General features: G+C 36.8%; 1 protein-coding gene and 1 non-coding gene across 8 annotated transcripts; both read left to right on the top strand.

Moving 5' to 3' along the window:
• Positions 1–9,879: 9,879 nt before the first annotated feature.
• Positions 9,880–23,544, top strand: LOC111436302 (protein LHY). 7 transcript variants are annotated; one of them, XM_023074035.1, is made up of 10 exons: positions 9,880–10,229; positions 10,358–10,381; positions 10,566–10,591; positions 10,831–11,012; positions 11,128–11,239; positions 11,526–11,587; positions 20,911–21,123; positions 21,200–21,388; positions 21,467–22,651; positions 22,732–23,544. In XM_023074035.1, exons 4-10 carry the CDS (start codon positions 10,974–10,976, stop codon positions 23,140–23,142), a joined length of 2,211 nt encoding a protein of 736 aa, XP_022929803.1. In that variant the 5' UTR covers positions 9,880–10,229; positions 10,358–10,381; positions 10,566–10,591; positions 10,831–10,973; the 3' UTR covers positions 23,143–23,544. The 7 variants fall into 7 exon arrangements, with proteins under 7 accessions (XP_022929803.1, XP_022929802.1, XP_022929801.1 ...); XM_023074034.1 differs by having other exon boundaries at positions 10,786–11,012; XM_023074033.1 differs by lacking the exon at positions 10,358–10,381.
• Positions 23,545–25,710: 2,166 nt separating this feature from the next.
• TRNAC-GCA lies at positions 25,711–25,782 on the top strand. Its single transcript has one exon. It is a non-coding gene; the product is annotated as a tRNA-Cys (tRNA).
• The last annotated feature ends 1,677 nt before the right edge of the window (positions 25,783–27,459 follow it).

Genomic DNA, 27,459 nt, shown 5'->3' with positions numbered 1-27,459 from the left:
AAGAACCATAGTAGTAAGACCCTTAGATTAGAACCAAGGTTTTAGGATACAAGGACCAAGATCCTTAGGATAGATTATGATAAGAACCCATAAGTCAAGAATAGAATTAAAGAGCCTAAGTACTCGCAATAAAAACAAGAACAAAAAAAGAAAGAGATTGGTACCCTACCATATCAAGGACACGATTAAGAGCCTACAAGTTTTCTACTTGCTGAGTCTTTGTACTCATTCTTTATTTTTCATGTTTTTTAGGTAAACAAGAAGCTGGTTGAGGTCGGAAGCGACTTTGGAGTAGGTGCCATAAACAAACCTAACCCATTGTTCTCGAACCCTTTTGTTTTAAAATGTTTTGTGTTCATTGCTTATTTTGTGTTTTAACCATTATGTCGTATTTTAAATTACTAACGTGTGAGCACTAATATGTTATAATATAAATTATGCTTAAATTTTAATTGTTTTACTTCGCGAAAAATTTACCCTTCTTTTTGTAGTCATCGAGTCAGCCTCGATTTACAAAAAGAATGTACGGTGCTCACGCCATTCATCATATCAACTAAAAAATCTTCCCATTCTACAGTCTACCCTAATAATCGAGAGAGAAATCGAAAGATTTGAACGAAAAAGTTGGTTGCAGAGATCTCAAAGTTACAACAAATAGTTCTTGGGGTTTAAGAATAGAGTAGTACTATTGAGTCATATAAATTTTCAGAGGACGAACCGTAGCAGAAATGTGTGAAAACGGCGACGGAATCATCATCAGAATTCCATTGAAAAAAATAAAAGGAAGAGGCGAGGGTTTCAATTTTTGTTTCGGGTAAAGAAGACAGATCGTCGCCAACACTCTCGAATCCTGCACAACCCACGAATAAACCCTTCGGTTCATTTGCCCAGTGCTGCAATGACCCAATACGTACACCCTAGCCCAGTCACGTCTCAGAGCAAATAATCAGTCTGCGTTCACTTGGCCCAGCTCAACCAATGTTGCACCAACCTGGCAACGACCCGTATACCCGTGCCTCAACCCGACTTCAACCCGTGCCTCAACCCGACTTCAACCCGTGCCTTCTTCAGCTGCACACGTGTCCGCCACGTGACCATTCCAGCTGTGACTTAGCTATGGCTGTGTGATTGCTTGATTGGCTCGACTCATAGCTCTGTCGGCTCAATTTTGTGGCTCGGCTTAGGCAGTTCATAATACAATTATATATTGTTTCCTATGTTTCGACTCTCCTAAAGCCATTTTTACCTTATTTAAGGCATTTGAGGTCAATATGACTCCTATGTACCCAAGTTTAGTTAGTTTAGAACTTATGTCGGAAAGAATTCTCATGTTTAACTAAATTACAATATTAATATCTGGAAGTGTTTGCCATTTATACATGATGCAGACTACTCCTTCTCTAGAGCACTCAAACAAAGTACACCTTTTGTTCGACACTTGAGTCACCTTTGACTACACCTTCAAGGCTCACAACTTATTTGTTTGACACTTTAGGATTCTATTGGCATGGCCCTTATACCATGTTAGAAACCATGTCCCTCCAAAGTGTCAAACAAATAAGTTGTATGATATTACCCACTTTGAGCCTAAGTTCTCATGGCTTTACTTTTGATTTCTCCCTAAGATCTCATACCAATGGAGATAGTGTTCCCTACTTATAAACCTTCAATCCTCCTCTTAATTAGCCAATGTTAGACTCTAAATAATTCTCAATAATATAATAGATACGTCAACAAAGTCTTACAACAGCAAGAAGCAAATTGTCTCAAAGGATTTTTTTATGCCAACAAACAAGGGTCTGTTGTGGAAAGGTCAACTATGTATCCCCAATAATGAGGACTTATTAAAGGAGTTGCTCATGGAGGCCCACGACTCACCATATACTATCCACCATAGAAATACCAAGATGCACCTGGACTTAAAGTCCACTTTTGGTTGCCATGGATGAATCGGGATATTGTTGAATATGTAAGTCGATGTTTGACCTGTTTTTAAATTAAGGCACCAAGGCAACATCCTTTAGGACTCTTGCAACCCCTAAATGTCCCCTAGTGGAAGTGGGAGGATGTTACTATGGACTTCATCTCGAGGTTTCCTAAGACCAAGAAAGTGTCTACAATCGTATGGGTCACTGTCGACCGTCTAACAAAGTCCACCCACTTAATCCCAAGAAAGACGACATATTCAGTAGACAATTTGGCTCACTTACATGGAAGAGACTATGTAACTTTATGGAGTACCTGTATCTACAATGTTAGACTCAGATGCAAGGTTTACCTCTTCGCTTCTGGAAGAGTCTATAGAAGGCACTAGGGATGTAACTAAGGTTTAGTACAACCTTCCACTCTTAGACAAATAGTCAAATAGAAAGACTCAATCAAGTGTGTGTCATGGACTTTGAAGGTAGTTGGGATGAATGGCTACACTTCATAGAATTCTTCTACAACTATGGTTACCAAGCAACCATTTAAATATTAAGTTAGGGAGCATGGTACGACCCACTTTTAGGTCATTGAATCATGGATCATGGACCATTATATTGACACAAGGGTAAAAATAAGATGTTTTTTCACTTTTGAAACAATGGACATAAAGGTATTTAAACTAAATACATTAAAACTAAAACAAGTTAAATATTCACGTATGCACGTGGGACTTTAAATAAAATGTACATTTACACACAATGGGATTTTCAAAAGCCTATACAAAAAAGATACAGGGACACAGGTTGCCAGGTCCCCATCACAGTTGCATGGCTCAACATGATCCACCCTAACCAGTTATCTATTACCCACCTAAAAAAATAAGGTGGAGAGGGTTAAAAATATCCCGTAAGCAACCTACTCATAAGGTCTTGCTACACTAGTATACCATATAACATATACTTAAACTTGAGCATATTTCTTGTTCTAGCTATATAAGGTTTATGCATACATAAATTCTATACATTCCTACTATACAGTCTATGCTAAATAGCCTTTTATGACGAGCTCTAGTTTACCCGACCCTTGTGACGAGTTCCTAAATGCAATGCCCTTAGGTTGGGCTCTAAAATACGTTTCCTTAGGTCTATTATCAACCTTGCGCTAATTTGCCTCGAGTCACTGTGGCCCCTGAAGAAAGGCCTAGGGTAAAGCTCATAAGTATGGAGGAGCTCTTCACTCTTACGATGGTAATCGTAATCCACACATGTCTAACTACGGGCTCTAACCATAAGGTCCACCCTAGTTTTCATGACCTAATTTTCACGAGCCGTAACTTGAGGTTGATTCAATGATGTAAAAAGAAGGGCAAAATTTTCGAAAAATAAGACAGAGAATTTAAAACGTAATAACAAGACATTTACATTATATCAAATAGAGTTTACACATTTACATTATATCGAAGGGTGAGACTTGTCTATGACACCTGTTTCATAGTGAGCTTCTGTCCTCGACTAGCTTCTTATACCTAAAAAACATGGAAAACATGGAAAACATAGAGTTAGTACAATTCAGTTAGTAACCTATTTGTAGGCTCTTAATTATGTCATTAAGGTATGTTGTGTCACACTATTTTTCTTGACAGCAGATTTGGTGATTGTGTGACACTCACTCTCAACACTGAGTGAGCCAAGCCAACTTAGGGTGGCGACATCTACCGTAGCACAAAAAAAAAAAGGAGAATCTGTTCAAAGTCAACAGAGAGACAAATAGGTCATTTTTCCCCTCAGCCCATTATTGGGGTCTTAAGTACCATGACAAATTACCTGCAAAAGGGAAAAACAGGGAGAGAGGGTTGAGAGAACTTAAAGAGAGGAGGAAGAAAGAACCGTCGGAAACTCACCAGACAACCACTGGAAGTTGTCTCGAGCCAAATTCTTGAGGCAAGAACTCCTCCTAAGAAGGAATAAAGAGATTTGAGTGACTGAAGCTTCATTTTCCCTCCAGAACCCAGAAGATCTGCAAATAATATTTCATGATTTTTCCATAGATCTGAGCCATTTCTTATGAGTTAAGGCCTGAGATTTTGATAAGTTCTTCTAGGAAGTATTCTTCACATATTTTGTGAAGGAACTTGGCTGAAATTGTTGTTCCGAGAGTTCATTCCAAGAACAGTAAGAGTGAATGTACCTACTTTTGAGGTCCTTAAATTGGTTAATGTTGAAGTAAAATTCCAAAATATACATATATATATATATATATATTAGGATGTAGCTTAATTTACAATATACAACTTTGATGAAGAAACTGAATCGAATTGAGTTATAGATTAAAAGATATGAAAATGAGAAAAGAGAAAAAAATTAATCGAATTTTGCGTTGCGATTTTCGGGGAGAGGAGCGACGCATCTAGGCAGGTGGTGGAAACATGTTAGACGTCGAGTGAAGCGACTCTGCTTAAACCAAATTGCGACACGCGTCGTATGCAACCCTCGTGACGATCAGTAATCCAATGCCCAACTAACCCACAGTCCAACTGAGTTGACCCGAATCGTGACTCGAACCGCTACCCAAACCAATCCAGTGACCTGCGACTACAGGAATGTTCTGCACGTGACACTCGCATGTGACAGTCGTGAGTAGGGCTCCTCTAGGCTCGAGAGAGTGTCTGGGAGCGCATGTAAGTCCATTTTTGGCCCAATTCGACTTCTGTTTGCCCGATTTTCTTCCCAATTCCAATTTTAACCATATTTTATGTGAAATATGACCTAATTAAAGAAAACCAGTATTTTTCAATAGCTTATTCACATAAAAATGTTAAACGAAAGGGTATGCATCAATCATGTAAGTCACCACAAGGTATTTAGGAAGAAATACTTGTGCATGCTAGTGAATTCATCTTAGGTGGTAGCTATTCTCTTAGGTGGTAGCTTTCCATGAATGAATTTGGGTAATTTGATTATTATGAGCATGAATGTAATATGTGAATCATTATGAGAATTATTTGAATGTTGCAATTATGCTTTAAGCTTCCGCTATAAATGTATATGTTTACTTCATGCTGAAATGAAGATGAAAAATTATGAACTCTATGCTCCGGGAGCTTGATCGATGTTATCGCCTCATTGAGCATGTATGTTTACTTTGCATGAATTATGTATGATGATGCTGGATGATAGTGTACACATTCTGTTAATTTTCATGACCCACTATCATGATAAGTCTAGGGATTTGTGGTTAGAGTGATAAGTCACTAAGTATACACCTAACATTTCCCCTTGGCGTGTAACAAACCACCACTACATACGAACTACCTCAAGAGTACCCTTAAGATGCAAATTGTGTGAATGGTATCATAGCTTCGTGGGGGACCATGAGGTTCCTGATCAAGACCTGAATGCTCCTAGCCATTTTAGCATGGAAAACGTGAGACTCACGTCGTACAAGCCATTTAACTGGATGGGATAAGGGAGGATAGCCCCTTCCCGATGAGGGGGCTATTGTGGACTTAGGTGGTTGCATCTCACCCCAGGTCAAATACCAAGTAATCTCAAGAGTCATGTCGAGGTAGCTACTTGAAGGTCACCAGTCATACACAGTTTGGTATAAGGGAATTCTTAAGGTTTAAATGAAAGAACGGAGAACCAACATAGCTCCAAGGGGATAAGACCAAAACTAGAAGTACTAGAGCCCATGAGAAACCCGTGGGAATCTATTAAGCCTGCGATGAGGGCCTACAAATAGGTGGCTTACTGACTATAATTTTTATACTCATCCTTATTTTCTTTCCTTTTCAGGTGTTCACAGGCTGCTGGTTGAGGTGGGGAAGCGTTCGAGAGCTGTGCAGTCTACAGAAGGGGTCATTCCGAAGTGTCAGTCTATTTTCAGTCGTTTTGTAATCTTTTGTGTTCCCTTTTATATTTGTACCTTTATAATATTTGAAACAAATACTTCTCTTTCTTTTGTTTTAAGTTTATTGGATTTTTATCTTTTATTCTACCTTTCTTTTTAAATTGCTTTCGCTTCATCTTTGTAGTCACGGTTCGAGTTTCGAAGCCTCGATAATCAGGTCGTGACAACTACAGACGGGTAATGTATGCTCAAACCTTTGGCCCTATTTTGAGAAAAGATTTTAGAAAACGGGGTGAGAGAGATTTTGAAAGAGAGTTTGAAAGCACAATTGAGAGAGAGATTGAAAGCAATGTTATATGTCAACAAGTAAAAGGCAACACAACGACTTAAATAGGATATAAATTTTTTGGTAGAGAGAATTCGACAACTAGTCTCATCCCCCTATTGTACATTTTGAGGCAATTTAGGTCTAGCAAACCTATACGTGATTTCGCTGAATGATCATACAAAATCTAGGTGAGAGGAGTTGACGACTAGTCGCATCCCCCTATAGTATATTCCGGAAAATTTCATGTCTACGAGGCATATACATGATTCTGTTGAACGATCATACACTTGGAAAACACAATAAGGAAACTATACATCATAAAGGCAGTAAAGGAAAGCGATAAAGTGATAGTAGGCAAGGGTTTTGGCATGCCACAGGGAGTCCTTTCCTCTTAACCAAGTATTCTTGTACATTTCGTCTTGGTTTGCCAATGCAAGTGTTCGCAACATAAATCTCTTCTACTTCTTTTTTGTTCGTGTCTTTGATCGTAACTGGGAGTCGTGTCATTTCGTTGAGTTGATGGTTGTCATATTCTGGATGGTACCGTTTCAAGTTACTTACATGTATAACAAGATGAATCATCATCCATGTAGGTAGTTGAAGACGGTATGAGGTCCTCCCAACTTTCTCGATGACTTTGATTGGCCCTTCATATTTTCGCATTAGTCTTTGATCCCTATTCCTACGAAATCTAAACTTTTCTGGTCTAAGCTTGGTTAGAACTTGGTCACTGGCCTAAAATTCCAATGGTCTGCGTTTTTCGTCTGCCCACTTCTTCATTCGTCGTGAAACTTTCTTAAGTACGCATGTGCCACTTCAGAGGTTTGCTTCCACTCCTTGGTGAAGTTATATGCTTGCGGGCTTCTCCTAGCATATGGGTGGTCAATGACGTGGGGCATGAGTGGTTGTCTGCCACATACTATCTCGAAGGGGGTCTTCTCTATCAACGAGCTTTGTTGACAGTTGAAGCTAAACTGAGCAACGTTAAGTATCTGTACCCAATTTTTCTGTCATGCATCAATAAAGTGACGTAAGAACTCCCCAAGCATGCTATTAAATATTTAGGGTTTAGGGTTTGGAGATGTTAGCTCGAGAAGATGTTTAGGCTCGACCCTAGTAGCCTAAATAGCTCAGCTCAAAGGTCCCTGTAAATCTCACATCGCTATCACTGATAATGCTTATGGGAATGTCCCACAGCTTGAGAACATGTTGAAAGAATAATTGGGCAGTTGCTTCGACAGAGCATAACTTTTCCGTTGGGGTGAATGTGGCATACTTGGAAAACCTATCCACAATTACTAGAATGGACTCAATGTCTCCTACCTTCAGGAGATGTATGATAAAGTCCAGAGACATGTTTTCCATGGCTGAGAGGGCACTGGTAAAGGTTCCAGCAGTCCCATGATTTTGGTCCGTTTGACTTTATCTTGTTAGTAAATAAGATGTCTTTGTGAATTGTATCACATCGTCGTAAAGGTTCGGCCTGTGGTATCCCCTTTTTAGAAGGGCGTAGGTTCTTTGATAGACCCATCAATACACTAAGTTTCATAATGTATTTTATAAGTTTTGTTTGGTTCGGGTCTAATCAGAGGTTTCTATCTTATGAACTCGAACCGAATTGAATAAATTTGGGTCCAGGAAAAATAACCCAACCCAACCCCTGTAATTCAAGTTGGTTGGTCCAGATTGTCGAGTTGGACGTACACCCTTACTAATGGAAAATATTTAAAAAAACAATTAAAGAAATGGTTGAAACACTTCTAATGTTGAGATACAACAAAAGCTCAACATCAAAAGCTATCTATTCGTGAGTTTTGCATGTTTTTGGGAAATTTAATAATTTCTTGAGAAGTCTCAAAAATCAAATCAGTCAGAGGCCGTCTATTTTTGGTTTTGCATCTTTGTTGTAAATTCAATAATTTTTTTAAAGTCTAAAAAGCAAACCAATGTGTCCAGATGTATCCAGATCATCGACAAATACTTGTTTAACTTGACTGATATTTTCACTACTGGGAAGACAAAAGTGATAAGACAACCCTAATCCTGAGTCCAACGATCCAAGTGTTGAAGCAAGAACCCTTGAATCAAAATAACTAATACCTCCTTATACAAAATTCGGATCAACCAAGAGATAAGACTAGAATTAAATTACCTCTTAAAATTCGGATCAACCAAGAGATAAGACTAGAATTAAATTACCTCTTACGATCGAAGATCTAGAAGCAAGATTTGGAAACTTTGTTCTAAATTGAGTTACTCTACAATCGAACTTGATCAAGATTTGATTGAATGGCTCGGGTGCAATTCTACCACAAGAATTGTTTGAAACTTAAAAATGACAAATATAATGCTCAGATTTCTAAGGGAAACGTCTCCATTTAAGATCTGAATTACATTCATCCACGAATCTGATTTTTACCTAACATATTGTGGTATTTACAGTCTCTTGACAAAAATGTTTGTGGCCAAGATTTATTCCCAATCCCCTCTAATGTCCCTAAAAAGTCAAATTGACCCTTTGACTCTGGCATATTTTATGAAATTAAAAATAATATTTTCTAACCAATGTTGACGTGGCTCAACCGATTTGAGATTAATTGAGGTCTCCTGTAGATTCGAATTCTTTTTGAATCTTTTGAATCTTCTCATCAATATGTCCATTTGGAACACCAATATATTAGTTAAAGAATACATGTGAGATCACTCTCCAAGGGATATTATAATAGTTAAAGAATATATCTGAGATCACTCCAATTTGAAGGGATATTATAATATATTAGTTATAGAATATATGTTAAATATTTATAATCGATTGATATTCTTTCCAATTTGAGGGAATATTATAATATTCATAATCAGTTAATATTCTTTCCAATTTAAGGGAATATTATAAAATATTAGTTATGAAATATATCCGTAATCGGTTAATATTCTTTCCTATATTTGATTAGTAGTATATTTTATTTTATTCTCAATATTTAATTAGTTTATATTTTCGTATTTGTAGATATTGGTGGGTGACTTGTATCAAAAGTTATGAATATAGATGAGAATATACACCTTTCATCCTAATTATATTTCTCATTCTTAACCCTTCAATATTTATATTTTTTTAAAAAATAAAATATTAGGTATTTTTCTCAAAAACTAATATTTTTTATTATTTGTTATTTTATTAAAACTACAAAGTTAAAGAATATTATTTAAAAAAGAAAACAATTTAGCTCTACCGGTTTCTCTCCACCGTAAGAAAAGTAAACAAGGAAATGAAATCTAACAAATGGTCGTTTCAGCACCGTACGCCCCAAGCTTAGTAGAAATACACGGTGGGGAAGCTCTCTCCCCTCATAGACCACCGAAACTTGTCGTACGCCTCACCCCTTTCTAGAAAAACGCCACGTAGCGGTTTCATGAATCCACGTCAGGAAAAAAAAGTCATACCACCAACTACAAACCCACACGTGACCGGCAACTTCCGGTTACAATAGTCGCCACGTGTACGCGGGCCCCACCAAAGACAGCTGGACGGGACGCTTTTAAGCACTCAGCCTCAGCTTAGAACTTGTGGACGAGATTGGAGGAGCAAATAACAAATTTCAAAATTAAAAAAAGAAAAAAGAAAAAAGAAAAAAGAAAAAGAAAAAGAAAAGAAAGGAAAAAGCGCATGGGTGGGCTTTTATCATCCACAGCCACTAGTTTTGTGCCACTTGTCAAAATCCAATGCAACGACCTTTCTCTATTGCCTTCTTCCACTTGTTTGTAGCCTCAAAAAATAAAAACTAAAAACTCGCTGGTTTTTATTTTTTAAACGGCGCAAAATCCAGAAGAAATTGTAGTGGCTGAGATTGCTCCGACGCCCAAAACTGTAACTTCCGGTGCGTTAGGTCTCTCATACAGAAGAAAAAGGAAACAGACAACAAAAACAATACTCTCTGCTACTACTTCCACCCTCTCTGTTTATTCATTCCTCTTCTTCAGATTCTTCTTACTTTTTCCTTCAATTCACCTTCTTAATCTCTACAAACCATGGGTTTTCTGCTGAGTTTCTAGTGATTTCACTCTCATGCATGATCGGACTATCCACTGTTCCCTTCCGAATTACCTCCAACCATGGCTTTCTTCCAAGGTACTCTTCTTTTTCTCTATCCCCCTCTCTCTCTAGGGCTTCTTCTTAATCCTTACTCTCAGTTTGGTTGCCGAGAAAATTTTTAGAAACGGATGGAGTTCTTAATCTGTAGGCTTTTGTTTTTGCAGATTGAATTGCTTGGTGCTGCTTAAGTTAGTTGATTTTTCTTTTTTCTGTTTTTTTTTTAATCATTCGATTTCTAATGTTTTCTCGGCAGCTAAATGGATAGTTAACTTGACTTTACCAGATCGGTATTGTAGCGATGCATATCTGTGAGTTGGAGAAAGTAGTTTGTTGATTACTGATTAGAATTTTCTCTCTTTTCTACATTCTAAGGTTTTGGCGTCTTCCAGTTCGTTTTGGTGAGGATTCTGAATAAGGAATTTTCATTTTAAGTTCTTTTTCGGCGAAGTATCTCTATCTTGTTACGGTGGCTTCTGAAAATATTTTCTATGAAGTTTTATTTTGATGTTTCCTACTATATTAAAATTTTACATAATATAAGTCTACTGATGCAGTTAAATTCGAAACTCTTAATTTTGTTTACTTGAAAAAGAGACGGATCGCTTCCGATTGCTGTCGCTTTTTTTCTATTTTGCAGTAGCGTCAAGGAGCCCGGTGACAAAAGAAACAACGGCTTCACCATTTATAATTTTTTGTATCCCTAACAATGAAAGGAGGTTTTCTTTTTACCCTTGCTCGTTAGAGAGGATTTGAAGCAGCGGTTGCTGCTCAGGTCCTTCGATGGAACCCAACTCCTCAGGAGAAGACTTGGTTTTTAAGGTAATAATCCATTCCCCCTTCTCACAGAAAAGGAAAAGATAATTAAGGAGAAGTTAAGAAAAGGGAAAGAAATGAAAAATGAAAACTGTTTATAATTGAGGTCTACATATGATAGACCAGGAAGCCATATACTATTACAAAGCAACGAGAGCGCTGGACGGAGGAGGAGCACAATCGATTTTTAGAGGCGCTGAAGCTCTATGGGCGAGCATGGCAGAGAATTGAAGGTTATATTTTGCTCAACTGTCAGCATTCCTTTTTGACTTTTGTTGATTTCTTAGTTTGTAACCTTGGTTGGATGAATTATATACTTCCTGATATTTGATGCAAAATTTAATTACCATCCAGGTCATTAATCAGAATTTGCTTCAATTAAAAATTTTATGATCTGTGATACTAATTTATGGTTATTGTTGAGCTAATTTGATCTGGATCCTTTAATATGAATGCTATCGAGTTTATATTGTCCCTCAAAAAGGCTCCTGATTCTCCTTTGTATGCCTTTATATGCAGAGCATATTGGAACCAAAACTGCAGTCCAGATACGAAGTCATGCACAGAAGTTCTTTTCAAAGGTCAATGTGTACCCTTCTCTACTTATTCTTATTTTTTGGTTTTTCTTCTTCTTGGCTTGTTGTCCTTGATTTCAATGCTTTCATTTTTATGAAATATTGTATTATGGCGAACTTGTTTCCTTTTGTGTTTTTTTTTTGGTCCAGTTGTTTGGTTCATAATCTTGCTTGCTCATCAGTAGAACATCTACGTTTCTTTTCATAATCTTGCTTGCACATCAGTAGAATGTCTGAGCATTTCTTACGGGTATTTCCATTTTTTTAGGATAGCAGGTATTTCCATTGGCATTATGGCCTAGTTGCCTTATCCTGTATGCTTGTTATTATATATATTGATTATAGATGTTGCCATATCTGTAGAATGGGTACTAGACTAAAATTAGTTTGACAAGATTGATGCAAAATCCCATCTATGGAAAATCTCATCATGGCTTTCTTTTGGAATATGGGGAAACAAAGAAATAAAAAAGTATTCATGGAAAAGATACTTATACAAATCTCTTTAAAAATGTTATTTACCAAGCTATATCTTAAGGTGAACGGTTTAATATTTTTGCTTCCTATAGTTATGTCATCCTCATTGTAAATTGGAAAAGTCTTTTGTAAACATTATGGATATCCTTTTTGTAAATTTCAAATATAAATGAAATTGTCTCTAATAATAATAATTAAAAAAAAAAAAAAAACATTGATGACACTGATCAAAATGATTTATGTCTCTTTGAGGCTTTGACATATGGCCGTTGAGTTAAAAAACAAAAAAAAGGATGAACAAGAAGACCTTTTCTCCAAAACATGCAAACCTAAAGTTGACGCATGACTTCTCTTTCTCAAGATGATGGCTTCGTCTGACTAAATCCTCTGGCTTGGGATGCTAGAGTTCTGATGTTTTTTTTTCGATTGTTGTGTATTATCAAACGCTTACTGGAAGTTTCAAGTTAACGGTAAATAATGCACAATTTAGGACAACTTTTAGTTGCACAAAGGATGTGCTGACGACAGCATGAGATTAATAATTTCACAAACCGACAATACCTAGGTTCTCAATTTACAATGAGGCCGTGAGGAAAGGATACTGATGTTATCTACAAAATAACAAGATCATCACTTACATGTTTAAACTATTTATGTCTGGAGTTTACTTTCGGACAAAATGAGTTCAACTTGTTATCTAGGAAAAAAAATGTTGGGGGTAAGTAATGTTGTACATCAACAATGTGTAAATTGCAACTCACAAAAGTGAAGAGTTGTTTAAAGATCCAAAAGTATCAACTCTAGATTGCGTTAGGTTTTAGTATCTCATCTTGAAGATATGTGCTTATCTTGGAGGGAGCATCTTGATTTGGCCAAGATTAAAGCTTCTCTTGGATGTTCTTTGTCTTCTTTGTCTGCTAATTATTCTTTTAGCTTTTTCCAATTTGGATTTGTATCCATGAACTTTTTTTTTTCTTTTCATTAAAAATATAGTTTCTTCTTGAAAAAAAATATCCAATGGTACTTGGGTACTTCTTATCAGGATTTTATGAGTGAGTTAAACATATTAAAGTTGATTATCATTTTGTTTGTTCGCATGGGTTCACAAGTTGGTTGTTCTTTGGTTAAGGACTCAAGTTTTATGCACACCAATGTATATATGACTCAAGTGAACGGAATATGATTGAATGTTTTTTTTCAAATCTTTGTTAGCGTATAAATGTTCCAAATTTGTTTTCTATTTGATATAGTTTTGTCTCCTTTTGAACCTGTAGTACACATGGTAAATTCAATAGCCATTTTCAGCGCCACCACATTAGTGATGAAATTGAATATATCTTCCTAACTCATTTATGGCCTTGATCTTGTTGTAACGTTGGGGCTTCCCAACTGTCTCTTGTTTATTCAAATTTATTTCTGTGATCGTAAAGATTTGTTTTGTAGTTTTATTCTTTTGAAAAACAAAGCAAGAAAAGATTTCTTTAAAAAGTTTGGGGCTTGCTATATGCAACTATATTTTTATTAGCAGTTTAAGTAAAGGTTTTTTGTGCATGAAACTTGAGTTCAGCCAATCAAATTTTTAGTCAAATGATTTCCTTTTTATTTTTTAATTATAATCTTTGCATATTCCTATCCAATATATATACGCATAATCTTTACATGTTCCAGGACTTATTTTTGTGAAACTTTCCTGATGTACATGGTAAAGTCTGCTTCCTCATCGCTTTATTCTTATTGTCTTAAATTTTTTCACTTTACCATCTCTAATTCATACCTGGGGAGATAATTGGCAAGTGCTTCAAGTTCTTACAAAATTGGATAAGGGCATCCTCATGACTGTTAAATTGGTAAAGGTATCTACTGATAGTGGCCAACCATCCTTGCTTGATGATCTTTATCAGCTTCTTCTTGCTACCGGATGAGTGGTAAGATTAGGATGATTGCTAGGTCTGCTAAACTGGAATAGCAGATGGCCCCTTAGGCCGATTGGACTAGACCGAAAGCCCGAAACATCCTTGATATCGTGAAGTGACCCTCACGCTTGGAATACTTGACTGAGACCTTAGCTGCCAATGCTGACAGAAAAAAATGCCCATTCCCCTGCTTTTTCAGACTGGTGAAGAGAATTTCTTAGACCGGGGGTTTTAAGATAGAGGTCCTTTAAGGTGAACTTATTCCTTACTAGTTAGAAACACTTTTTCATACTGTCTTTCCAACTGGCTATTCTCGGGCTGGAAAGCTTGAACATGACGAATAGGGCGCGGACGATGTGGCTTAGTGAGATGAAGGGATGGTACGCTGAAATGGTCAGAGACATCTTTATTTGAGGAGGAGGCTTTGTCGTCCGGCTCCCCATAAATGATCTTAGGATGTACTTATGCTCATATCGACCCAAGATTCGATAGATAAACCATCTTGGGGCTATTTTCTATAATAGAAACCTTCATTCAGTGAGAAGGAGAACAATGCTGGTAAGCCTATCCCACATAAAATGGCCAGAGAGTTAACACAGTTGAATGATTCACCTAGGCTGACCTTGCCCTAAGTGTACTGGAGAGTTAACACTGTTTTCTCCCCCCCAACAATGCCTTTTTAGGTAAATCCAATTGCATAGAAAGTGGTCAAGAGTCAGTTGAGTCTGTGATGGCTTGCTTTCAACAGATCATGTGCTATTGATGGGTCTCAAATCCTTAACTTACTGAAACTCACTGTATATGCTTGCCCCTTATTATTTTAAGTTACCTTTATCTTTTTTAATTTTATTTTCCTTCCTCCTTTTGATGGGAGTATCTAGGCTAGCTTATGCACCTTATCTAACTCACGGGGACATGTGCCTAATCCTACAAGATTTGGATGACACATTCATGTTGATACTCATGAATGCCCTTCTCCTATATTGCCATGATTTAACTAGTCTACCCGACTATGGGTTTGCTAATGATTCATCCTCTTTTGTTGAATTTAGGCCGTTTTCTTGGTCTAGGGGTGGCAGGCCAACTAGTATGGTCAATTTATGCCAAGGGTGGAGGAGAGTTGATCACCATGTCCCCTATTGCATTTTTAAGGTAAATCAACTCTACCACCCACTCACATAGAAAATGACAAGGATTCACTCCCTCCCTAGTGACTCCTTCTAGATTCCCCTAGAGAGAGTATTATCCAAAATAGCATTTAAGGTGAAGTACTGATTAAAAAAATACCTGCAAGTGAAGCACCTAGTTCCTCCAGGGACCATTTCATTATGTTTGGCATGCTGAGTTTGCCAAATATTATGAAGAATACTGGAGAAAGTAGCCGTTTCTTAGTTCTTAACACAGAACGATGTCTTCTAAACTTAAGATGGTTCTCTCTGGTACTCAGGCCAACAATTACTAGGGAAAAAAAATGCTTTAGAGCGTGCCATCTAATACAGTCGAGTCAAAATAAAGTTAAATGACTAATTACCTATTCAGATATTTTTTCCAAACACGATCCTTTCTTCGTTGTCTAATCTGAAAAAAAAAAAAAGTCCACCTTTCAGTTTTCTGGTTACATTTGGAAATGTGCTTCCACAGGCTTTTGTTTTTTACAGTTGGTGCCTGCTTGATATTGTTCTCCTCCCTTGCTCAATATTGTGTATGAGACAATATCTATATACGTGCCACAGTGCTTTGATCACATTCATGAATTTTCAACCCAGTTTAGATATTGGTAGTTAGGCTTCAATTGGGATAAACTAGCTGTTAGGTTAGTTGTGATTTGGCTGGCATAAACTAGCCGGTGACTTAGTTAGGATTTGATTGGCATAAACTAGCTGATGTGGGGTTAGTAGGGATATAGTTGGCGTAAACTAGTATAAGTACTAGTGTTCTATCTGCTGACATGTCAGATTTCATTTATAAAGTTTCTCTCGTTTGGTTCACACCAAAATTGGTATCAAAGAAACCTTGTGAAAGGTTTGATGGCTAGAAAAAGAGCATAACACTTTGGAAGTTAAGTAGTCTTGACAGTAGGGTGTCTAAAATAGAATTTCTCCATAATTTGAAAACTATTTTCTCGCCAAGAACGCCAACTCGTCATCTCTTTGGAGAAATTCATAAAAATATGACCAAAGTTCAACTTATGATTGGTACAATGGCCATACAGTGGAATGAACTTCTGAAACCCTTTAATTTGTACAGTCCCCGAGAGCAAACAGAAGGCAACAACATTAACCATTGAAACCAAAAACAGAGAGGTCACTCGCAGAAAATTCTAAGAGTTTTTTTCCACATGATAGGCCCCAATAACGCATAAATGGAAGGGTCTTAATCATCTTCATTTTTTTTTTTTTTCTTTTGTTCATTTGCGTTACTGGCTGAAGTGAGAACAGTTTTAGAGAAGGGTTACTAATTGTGTAGTCTGAAAGACATTGCTGAAAAAAACCTCAAGTTAGTAGCTGTTGATAGCGTTGGAATCCTAGTTTATTTTACTACTATGGAGCTGATTTGCTTGGAAAAGATTAGTTGAATGTGACAGTTGTTGAATGGACGTGCAAGCAAGCATGCCAGGTAATACACTTCATTTGCCCTGTCACAACCAGGATATAAGTTTCTTAAAAAGATTAGCTTGCACCTAGGAAGAACATAATTGGCAACCTGAATTTTGAGAGGGACGTATCTTCAGTCCACCTTATTCCTTCCCAGAGGTAGATTTCCTTATTAACTGAACATGGTTCACCCTTCAGCTAAGGATTGCACTCTGAAGAAACATCAACCACCGCATGTAGATGAAGGAAGGCATACTCTTGTTAATGACCGACCATACACTACCCCATGTATAGAAAACAAAAATTCAAAGGCTCAGTAAGTGAAATGTTGACGGTTGAAATTGTATTCAAGCTTTGTTATCCTAGTGAAAAATTGGTGGGAGTTGGGGATTTGTGTAAACTATCAAGTGCTCAACAACATCAACTACCCCTGATAGGTTCCAATACCAATGGTTGAGGAGTTTTTGGATAAGCTTTATGGGTCTAAAATCTACTCTAAGATAGATCTTAAGTTGGGTTATCATTGGATTTGAGTGATTAAAGAAGGTATACCTAAGATAGTCTTCCAAATGACGAAAGAAGCTATGAATTTCTAGTGATGTTTTTTGTTAAATCACTATTGAACCCAAAAGCCTAAGTTGATGGATTAGCACTCCCTCCTCACTTGTGAGCTTGAAAATTTGTATAAGGCCCAATGGAAATAAATATTAATTAAAAAATAATCGGGGAGGAAATGACATTATAGGTGTTCGCTGATACATTGTTATCACCACTGAACCCAAATGCTTAGGCCGATGGGTTACGTAAATTTAATTATATCAACCTTAACAGATCTCGTGAATGCACTCACAACTATCCTTTTTAGTCCCTTCTTACACAAGTACTTCCTAGTAATCTTTTCTGATATTCTAATTTACAACCTAGATTTATGTCCATATATCACCGACTATAGTTTTTAATCTACAAGGAGAACAATCCTTATGAGAACTTGAAGAATGTGTCGATTGGCAAGAGATCTCATAGAGGATCTTGGTGAGTAGGTGTTAGCACAATAAATGGAGGTAGACCTAGAAAAGGTACGGTTGATGCTGCAATTTCAATGACCACTAATGTGAAAGAGCTTTTGGGATTCTGAAATCTCATGGGATACTATTGACAGTTTGTTTCAAATTATAATACTATTGTCGCTCCTTGCACCCAATTCCTGTAGAAAAACTCCCAGTGGGGTGGTAACTTGCCTATGTTGGCTCTTCTGCACTTCAGCTTGCCTTTCATGATTGAGATTGATGCAATCCAATACCGGATTAGAGATAGTTTTATCATAGGTGTAGCGCATAATCACAATTTCATTCAAAATTTGTTACACTAAGCTCAATTGATGTGTGTTTACAAAAAGGAGCTGATGGCGATAGTCCTTTTAATTCAACAATGGAGAACATACTTACCTGGCCGAAAGTTTATTCCAAGGACTGATCAACAGGCATTGAAGTACCTCCTAGAGTTTAGAGTTCTACAACTAGTCAATAATGCTAGATTTCTGAACTGTTGGGAAATGGCTTCAAGACTCAATATGATTTTGAGTTTGAAAACAATGCCACTTATGCTCGACCATGCCTTGCCCAGCCATTCACTTGGCAAGTTTCTCACCATTCTTGATATTAAAGTGTATAATGGTGAGGTCTTAAATGACCCAAAACTTATTCAGATAACTAACAACCTTAAGAAGATTTGGCCAACATATCTAAATACACGCTAAAAAGGGGACCTTAATCCATAAAGATTGCCTAGTCTTGTTGAAGACATCGACCTTACTTCTACCATGATTCTATATTAGGAGGGAGTAGCATCATACTTACACGAGGCTCACGAGAGTGTTATACTAGATTGATATTCAGACAAATATTAACATGTATGTGAAACATTGTACAATTTGGAAGCCTAACAACACCTTGTGTTGAGGTATTCATATAATTAAATTTACAGTAACCTATCCGCTTAAAGTTTTGTATTCCAGCTCCTTTAAGTTATTTCCTTCCCATTTAATATTGATTTCCACTTGCTGAGGTTTTTACAAATTTCCAAGCCCACGAGTGGAGTGTTAAAATTTTGTTATAGTTAAATTTAGTGTAATCCGTTGGCTTAAGTTCTCGAGTTCAATATTGATTTAACATGTTGGTTGAAAATATTTTGATAATTATTTTATTTTATTGTATTATTTCCTGATTCTATCCCTTCATATTTGAATTTTTCACCTATATTAGAAGAGTACGTATCTGATGATTGAATTATTGGAATACAAGTATTTGATTCCATTAAACCTTAGTCCTTGGCATGTGTGCACCCGGTCTTCTTCAACCACTTCCAATGTTGACTAAAATCTAGGAAGATATTTTGATGGATTTCATGGATGGCCTTTCAAAATCTATGGAAATGATGCCATCTTCACAGTGGCTTATAGGTTGACAAAGTATGCACACTTCAGACCAGTGTGGCAACATTATTTAGTGAAATGATAGTAGCAACATTTGTTTGAGATGTGGTTCAGCTCCTTGGGTCTTTTGCATTCCATTGATTCCAACCATTGCTTACCACCCGCAATTTGATGGGCAAAGAAATTGTGAGCATGTGCTTTTGGAGACATACTTGAGGTTAGGGGTGCATATTGATTTTAGTCTAAACTAGAGTCTAGCCGAGTTTCTCAGTTATTTTGAATTTTGAACCAAACTGAAGTCCATCTACTTGAAAAACCGTTTGGTTTGGGTTTATTAGGCAGTTCATAGTGATTTGGATCTTTTGGTTTAAGCCTCGGTGGTTACCTTTTTTTTTTTTGGAGTTGCAATTTTGGCCCAATTGTCGTCAATTCTCCAGAATAATTCTTACCACAAATTCACATCGCCACTCCTCAATGGAACATGAACACTAGGAAAATTGAGAAGAAAAAGATGAATATAGCTAGTAATGGTACGAGTATCTAAAATCACCGAGTAAGTTTAAGTTAAAGAGAAGAAGAAAATATCAATGATGATAGAACCACCACCACATTTGACTATAGTTATTAGGAGTTATTTAGGAATAGTGAGTTTAAAAACGCATGGAGAGGGTCCAAGGTAGGGAGGGATGGGAGAGGAAAGAAGAGGCATTAGAGGAAAAGAAGAGGTTTTGAGTCGAGGGAGTGTGAAGATCTGGTCATCGATGCCTTGGAGGGAGTGGCTCATGCTTGGGTCTTTCCCAGAGGATTGATGATGGAGCCGAAGCTAGAGACGATGACAAAGACATAGCTAATGCCAGAAATGGAGGCCCAACAAAGATGAGACTGACAGACTCAAGCCAGAGATGGGGAGTGATGACGGTATGAGAGATGAGGGATGGAGTGAGAAGAGATCTGATGTGATGTCAATAAGGGAATGAGATGTAATGGCCTGGAGCATTACGAAACTTGAATTTTCAGCTTTGGCACCGCAAATATTATGATGAAGAATACTTGAAGAATGGAAGTTCTATCTAAGTCACCTGTACATATTTACTTCAAACAGGGTTGCTATCTGTATAGTTCATAGTCCACTTCTTATATGATAGAACAAAACATGTTGCAATTGACAAGCATTTCATAAAATATAGGACCAAGCATAATAGACTGACAACCATTTGATAAAGGAGAAGATTAATGCCTGTGTTATCTGTATCATTTATTTTCTGGCAACGAAGCCAACAAGGATGTGCTTTCAAAGGGGTAGTTTGACAAATTGATATATAAGTTCGCTCAAGCTTGAGTGAGTGTTGGATTTCTTTGTCTGTAAATATTAGTGGTTCACAGTTTTGACAATAATTATGTTATCTTCCATCTTTTTCTTATTTGTAGATGCCATTTCTCGACATTTGACAACATGTTTTATTTGGATAGCTAAAATGAGGTGAACTGTTTTGAAAGTGTATTGAGGTTTTGATAGCTTCATTTTTTGTTTTGTAAATACTTTCTAATAATATAATTTATCTGCCAACTTCAAGGAAAAAGTTTGCACTCTTTACAGTAGAAGACAATTTCGACGGTTAAATTTACAAGGTCCCTTATCCTTGAAAGGACTGTGCATGTAAACTACCATTTTCATGTTCCTTCTGGAGCCTGAACTTCTATATGAACATATCATATCGGGCCACTATCTGTTTCTTAGATTCTTGCGTCCTAGATCATGTACAAAGTTCCTAGTTCAATATAATTTTTCAGCAATTGTTCAACTCCCCACTGCAAGGATGGATATCTTTAAAAATGTTCTCTGCGTGGATATTGTGCGAAGATATGTTTTATTTTCTGAGATTCTGATTTTTTTCTTTAATTTAATTTTCCCAGTTGGAAAAGGAAGCACTCATTAAGGGAATTCCTGTAGGACAAACTCTTGATATAGATATTCCACCACCTCGGCCGAAGAGGAAACCGAGTAATCCTTACCCAAGGAAAACTCCTATATCAAAGTTGGGTGCAAATGACGGGAAGCTCTTGACTTTGGTGTCTTCTTCACAGAGCAAACAAATCTTAGATTTGGAGAAAGAGCCACTGAATGAGGTGTGGTGCACTCTTCTATCTTCTTCCAATGCGTTAATATTTATTGATATTTCACTTTTGCTACTCATACTATTAGGCCACTAGTGGAGAAGAACAAGCAACTAGCGAAATGGATACTCATGACGATAATTGCTCAGAAGTATTTACCCTTTCACGAGAAGCTAACTTCTTTTCTTGGAAAAACAAAAATTCTGTACCTGCGCAAGTTAAACTGAACCTGAACGACTTATGTGCTTTCAGGGAGTTTGTGCCTTCATTTAAAGAGGTAATTGTGCAATGTGAAACAAATGAATCTTATATGTTCTTTTAACTTATATTGAATCGTAATGTCATACTACCTTAGCTTGATGCAAAACAGCCACTCCATGATAAAGGCAGGGGCAAGGTTTCAGAATTTGAGATTGCAAGTGCTTCACAAGAAAAAATTGTGTCTGCTGAAAAGAAAGAAGCTTTAAGCTGCGTACTGTCTGGAGATGAAATGCAAGTTGCTCATAACTATCCAAGGCATGTGCCTGTGCATGTGGTCGATGGAAGCTTGGGAGCAAATGTTCAAGAGTCTGTAACAGACACTCCGCTGCAGGAATCCTCTTTTAATCCAGCAATGGAGGTTCCAGGAGAGCATAACATACATCGGAATCCATCTGATTCTGTTTCCTTCGAACGTCAAAACAATGCACCTAGGTGCATTTATCAATCGTATCCAACTGTTCATCCCTCTCCATTTACCTTACTTCCCCCTAACCAAGAAAATTATAAGTCACTTCTCCATATGTCCTCCTCATTTTCAAATCTCGTTGTGTCTACCCTTCAACAAAACCCTGCAGCCCATGCAATAGCAAGTTTGACAGCAACATGTTGGCCCTATGTGAATCCTGAAGCTTCTGTAGATTCTCCCATGTGTGATAAGGAAAGTTTTAGAACCAAGCAAATGAACTCCACCCCAAGTATGGAAGCCATTGCTACAGCAACTGTAGCAGCTGCAACTGCATGGTGGACGGCCCATGGACTGCTACCTTTATGTGCCCCTTTTCATTCTGCCTTTACCAGTTCTGCTATATCTGCTCCTGTGGCACAACCATCAGATACCTGTCCAAATCCCGAGTCCAAGGACAAAGCAGAAAGTTCCATGCAAATTGATGCAGAACAATCAGAAGCTTTAACTGCTCAACATTCAGGTTCCAAGTCACCTACTCATTCATCATCTGATTCTGAGGGTAGTGGAGGTGCAAATGCAAATGCAAATGCTACGGTGAAACCTGCCCATGACGAGAAGACACCTGCTGAGGATGAGTTTCATGATTCAAACAAGGGAAAGAGGGGAAAACAAGTAGATCGCTCCTCATGTGGTTCCAATACACCATCTGGAAGTGATCAAGAGATAGATGCCACAGAAAATAATGATAAAGAAGAAAAGGAGGAAAAAGAGCTTGAGATGACTTGTCCAGCTTCCGAGTCCAGTAATCGTCGCAGTAGATGCATCAGTAACATAAATGAATCTTGGAAGGAGGTTTCTGATGAGGTAAAAAGGGTATGTTAGTTTATTCAATGTATTTTGTTGCAGTTTTCTTCGTATAATGCTTACATTTTCTCGTAATTTATATCATACAGGGGCGGTTGGCTTTTCAAGCTCTCTTCACTCGTGACATATTGCCTCAAAGCTTTTCACCTTCATATGATGTAGAAAACGAGAATGAGAAGAATGGGAATGTTGAGAAAGATAGTAACATTATAGATAAAGATAGTTGTGCATCCGTTATGGACCTTAACAGCAAGATTTGTGGACCTTCTAGAGATCAAGTTATGGAGAGATACACATCGGCAACAGGTGACAACAATGGAGAGGGAAAAATTCTCACAATTGGACAAGGAAATGGAACCCCCAAGGGTTGTCGAACAGGATTCAAACCTTATAAAAGATGTTCAGTGGAGGCAAAGGAAAAGAGAATGACAACATCCAGCAACCACAGTGAGGAGGGAGATCAAAAAAGACTACGCCTGGAGCAGAAAGCCACAAATTGACAGTTGATTGGCATGCAAACGAGCAAAGGAAACCTTTGTCTGCTGCATGTATATCTAACCTTCCTCGTGAATCTATCTTTCCCACTTTAATTCTTCGCGTGTGTACTATAAAATGCCTACATTATGTGATTGGTACATTCGAACTTATACATCTGAACTGAAGATTACCTAAATTAGCCTTTTTGTAAGAATTGTTCAGTACCCCAGTAGCCATTATCCTGTTACCTCTTCCAAGACTTTAGTTTCTTAATGAAGATGGTCTAAGTTTAGCATTCTAATGCATGTTCCAGTATCTAGGAACCTAAAGTGTCAGATTTATTAATCGTGTAGAAACTACTGAAGTAATGAAGACATTCCCTTGGCTGCTGATGATAATAATACCTTGCTATCTTTCATTCCTCATGATGTGGCTTTCAGTTGATGTTTATGATCTTATTTTGATTACTGATTTACTGGCTGGATGTTTTCCAGTTGCAAGAACAGAACTCTATAGAAGGCTCTGTGATTTGATTTGAAGTTGATAATTTGAACAGACTCCCATCTCTGATCCGTATCAGGAAGTGTTGTTGGGAACATGACCGACTGTAAGTTGTTACTGTAATCCTCTCATGCATGACCTATTCTTGGACTGTTTAGTTATTAGGGAGAAAATAGATGTTGTAGAAGATGAACCCGAATCCCGATTTCAGGTTGTTATGGCTGTTTAGCTGAGAAAATATGCATTTGATGATCTCCATATTTTGATATTCTTGGTTAAAGTCTTTGTTCTGCTCTTAATATCGTGGTGTTTGAACCAGATCTGGACTATTTTACAATACCCAGTTTACTTTTTAGGAGTTGGAAGAGGAATGAAATTAATGGGAGTAGAAGTGTGTTATTCTCTTGATGGTATTTACTAAAAATGGTTTGATACTATTTATTGCTAAATCATCCCTTTCATATTTGTAGAAAAGTATATGCATGAACAGATATGGTAGTTGAAATGAGATAAAAATATGGTCCATTAAACGATATTATTTAGCTTAAACTCAACCAAGTTGGGATTCATTTGTCAAGCCTGAGTTTTGTGCTCGCCTCAAGCCTCGGCTACTAAGTGTTGGCAATCAACAAGTAAAGCAACATGCTTGGAGTTGTTTTGATCCAAAACTAGTAATATTTGGAATCTTCTCATATCATTATCTGAACTTAGAGATTGTTTATCGAATTCTTCACTCTTTGGATTGATATTAACAGAGTTGCCTTTTTTTTCCTTAGAGCGTGCGTTGGTGGAGAGTTGGTTATTTTTGTTTGGATTTTTGAATTTTATCTCACGAACTACTTGTTGTCACAATCCATGAGAGCAAGGGTTCATGACTAACATTTATAGCATTTGTTAAACCCTTGGTTCGCTTTTCAAGATACGGAATGGGTTGTTACACTACTCAGTAGTTTTATGTTCACCTCTTTCTACTTTTCTTTTTCAAATGTTCGTTGGCTATAGATCAAAGTGGTGGGAGCGTTTGAGAGCTGCGTGATCATGGAGAGAGTTGTGTAGGGCATTAGTTCATCTACATACTTCAAGTCTTTTGTATTTTTATTTTATAAATGCTTCTTAAACCCGTTTATTATTTGTAATAAACTTGAATATCGATGATTTGTAATTAAGTTGTTTTTTTTTTTAAAAATTTATCTGTGACGGTGTTGGCTCTTAATTTGGTTTAAATTTTACCATATATTTTACATTTTAGCTCGAGGTTATTTTACTTTTATTTTATTTTCTTTTGTCTCGTCTTTTTAGTCGATATTCAAACCATTGAAATTCGGGTTGTAGCTATAGAGGCCTTTATTAATTTAGGCCACAATCTCTCCCATGTGGTTCTTCAATAACTCATATCATTGAAGTCCAAAGCCGGAATTACTGCACCATAATCCAAAGCAAACCACAATAAATTACATTAAAAAAAAAACACTACAAAAGTCCAAAGTAACTGAAGAAATCCCATTAGACACCAAAAGCCCGAACATAAAACATTAACAATTAAGAGTTTTGAACTTCACCTGATCCAACAGAGAGGGATAGTTGATGAACTCATCGGCATGGATGTCGACGCCGATGAAGCATATGTTCTGCCCACAATTCTGGCAGCTGAATCGAGGAAGATTCGGGACCACCGGGAGGATCAAACCCATTTTTGTCGCTCATAATTTGATTGAAATGTGACCTTGATTATCTCCAATATGCTTGCTCAAACATCTTGAATGATCAGTTTAGACTTAACGATGAATCTGACAAAATTAGTATAATTTTCTCTTGGCATGATTTGAATGCTTAGGTTTAATTTAAAATTTTAGTTTATAATCTTTTCGAGTTTATGAGGCGGTTGAATTTAATGAGCTTATGGACATATTTATAATTTATTACATATCATGTTATGCTATTTTTTTTTGGTTTTAATAAAAAGAAAATGAACTTATAACATGAATATTTCTTTTAAAATTTAAAATAAAAATATGTATTATGTATAGGATTTAACTTATGAACCACTTATCACCACTCAAATTATAAAATGTTAATTCAACAACAACCACGGGTCCATGGCTCAGTGGTAGAGCATTTGACTGCAGATCAAGAGGTCACCGGTTCGAACCCGGTTGGGCCCTTTTATTTAGTTTTCCCCCCTTTTTCCTGCTACTATTATCATGGCATCTGCTACCTGAATAATATCATATAATGACTTTAATTTATTATTAATGTATGTAACACACATGTTTAATCTAACCTTTACTTAATTTTATGTAAACATTTACGTGAGTTATTTACTTTTAAAATTTAAGTTTATTGCTTATAAATTACTTGTAATTGTCATAATTCATCTCATAAAAACAAGTTAGTCCATTTTTAAATTTTAAATTTGGTTAAACACCTATTTAAAAATTTTGAGACTAAATGGGTAATTTGAATTTGTTTTTAGTACTTTTTAATTGAGTTAAATAAATTGTATCTATCTTCAAAATTAGAGAGTTAGAAATTGTGACACATAAGTAAGGAGGGGTATTGAATAAGCGGATACCACATTTGAATGAGATTGTTCTTGTTGGTCTGTGAGAATAGTCTTCGCTCTTAAAAGTGAAGGGTAAGTAACGTCACAAAGGATATAAGAAATGTCGGGCCATCAAGTGTTGAATCTAGTTCGAGAATGATGTAAGGCGGAAGCTAGTGAGCATGTGACACTCGAGTAAAAGAGAGATGCATGAAGGAACCAAAACCACATTCGAATAATCATGTGAATAGGATGACTAAGAAATACTTGAAATAATTGAAAGTCACTACCTATACTAACAAGGTACACGTTTCTTTTTTTTGTGGATTAATCATAAGAAGTTCATAGTTAAGCGTGCTTTGCTTGAATCAATTCTATGTTGGATAACCTTCGAAATTTTCCTAGGATGCATGCAAGTAAGGATAAAAACATGTTGGAATGACTCGTATTGAATTTTTAGGATAACTTTCACTCTTTGAAGAAAAAAGTAAGTAACGGGAACATGTCGTAGGAGATGTAAAAGAATACTGAGGCTATCCGGTATCGAAATTCAAATTATAATTCTAAGCATGAATCATTAAAAAAGTGGAGTAACTTGTACAAGGAGTGAGCACTCAAATATATGTCCTACATTCGTGAGGGGAATCCTAATGGATTGAAAATCATATCAACAAGTCTTCTAGTTTGCAAATAAGGCATATCTTCTCTACGCAAAATTTTTGAAACAATACCTTTATTTCCATGTCTTCCCGCTACCTTGTCACCTACTTTGATTTCACATTTCTGTGAAATATATACACGAATCATTTGTAGATTATAACTCGGACCCCCTTTTTTCTGGATCCATCTCACATGAATAACTCGACCCCTATCGCTTATAGGTAGTTTTAGACAGGTTTCTTTTGAAGTTGGTACCTGAATGCCAAGTATGGCTTGTAATAATCTATCTTCAGGGGCATTTGCCGCTTTTTATTTATTTATTTAAACCCTATATTTTGATTTTATTTATTATTATTATTATTATTTTTGGATAAGACCCTATATTTTGGTACATGGCGTAGATGATGGGCTTTTTTCAAAGCATAAATGAGGTGTAGATGAGTTGGACTCAAATCGACATTTAAGGCTCAAATCGCGGGTGCCAGGTGGACTCCTCCTATGCCTGACTTGGACTCCCATATTGGATGACTCAACACGCCCACGCGGAAATTAATATAATAATAATTATTAGACTTTTTAATTTCGTATCATTCTTTTTAAACTCTATAAATTCTTAGCCCCCTCTCCAAATTTAATA

Source organism: Cucurbita moschata, unplaced genomic scaffold (genome assembly GCF_002738365.1).
Source record: "Cucurbita moschata cultivar Rifu unplaced genomic scaffold, Cmos_1.0 Cmo_Scf00053, whole genome shotgun sequence".
Taxonomy (NCBI): Eukaryota; Viridiplantae; Streptophyta; class Magnoliopsida; order Cucurbitales; family Cucurbitaceae; genus Cucurbita; species Cucurbita moschata.
The sequence above is the reverse complement of the archived record's forward strand: the minus strand, read 5'-3'. Positions and strand labels throughout refer to the sequence as shown.

What these genes read in the sequence shown, in the direction of transcription:
- LOC111436302 (XM_023074036.1), top strand. Translation starts at nt 10,974, where the DNA reads ATGGAACCCAACTCCTCAGGAGAAGACTTGGTTTTTAAG. An exon ending in CACAGAAGTTCTTTTCAAAG is followed by an intron (nt 11,588 to 20,910) that starts GTCAATGTGTAC and finishes TAATTTTCCCAG; the next exon opens with TTGGAAAAGGAAGCACTCAT. An exon ending in TTTCTGATGAGGTAAAAAGG is followed by an intron (nt 22,652 to 22,731) that starts GTATGTTAGTTT and finishes TATATCATACAG; the next exon opens with GGGCGGTTGGCTTTTCAAGC.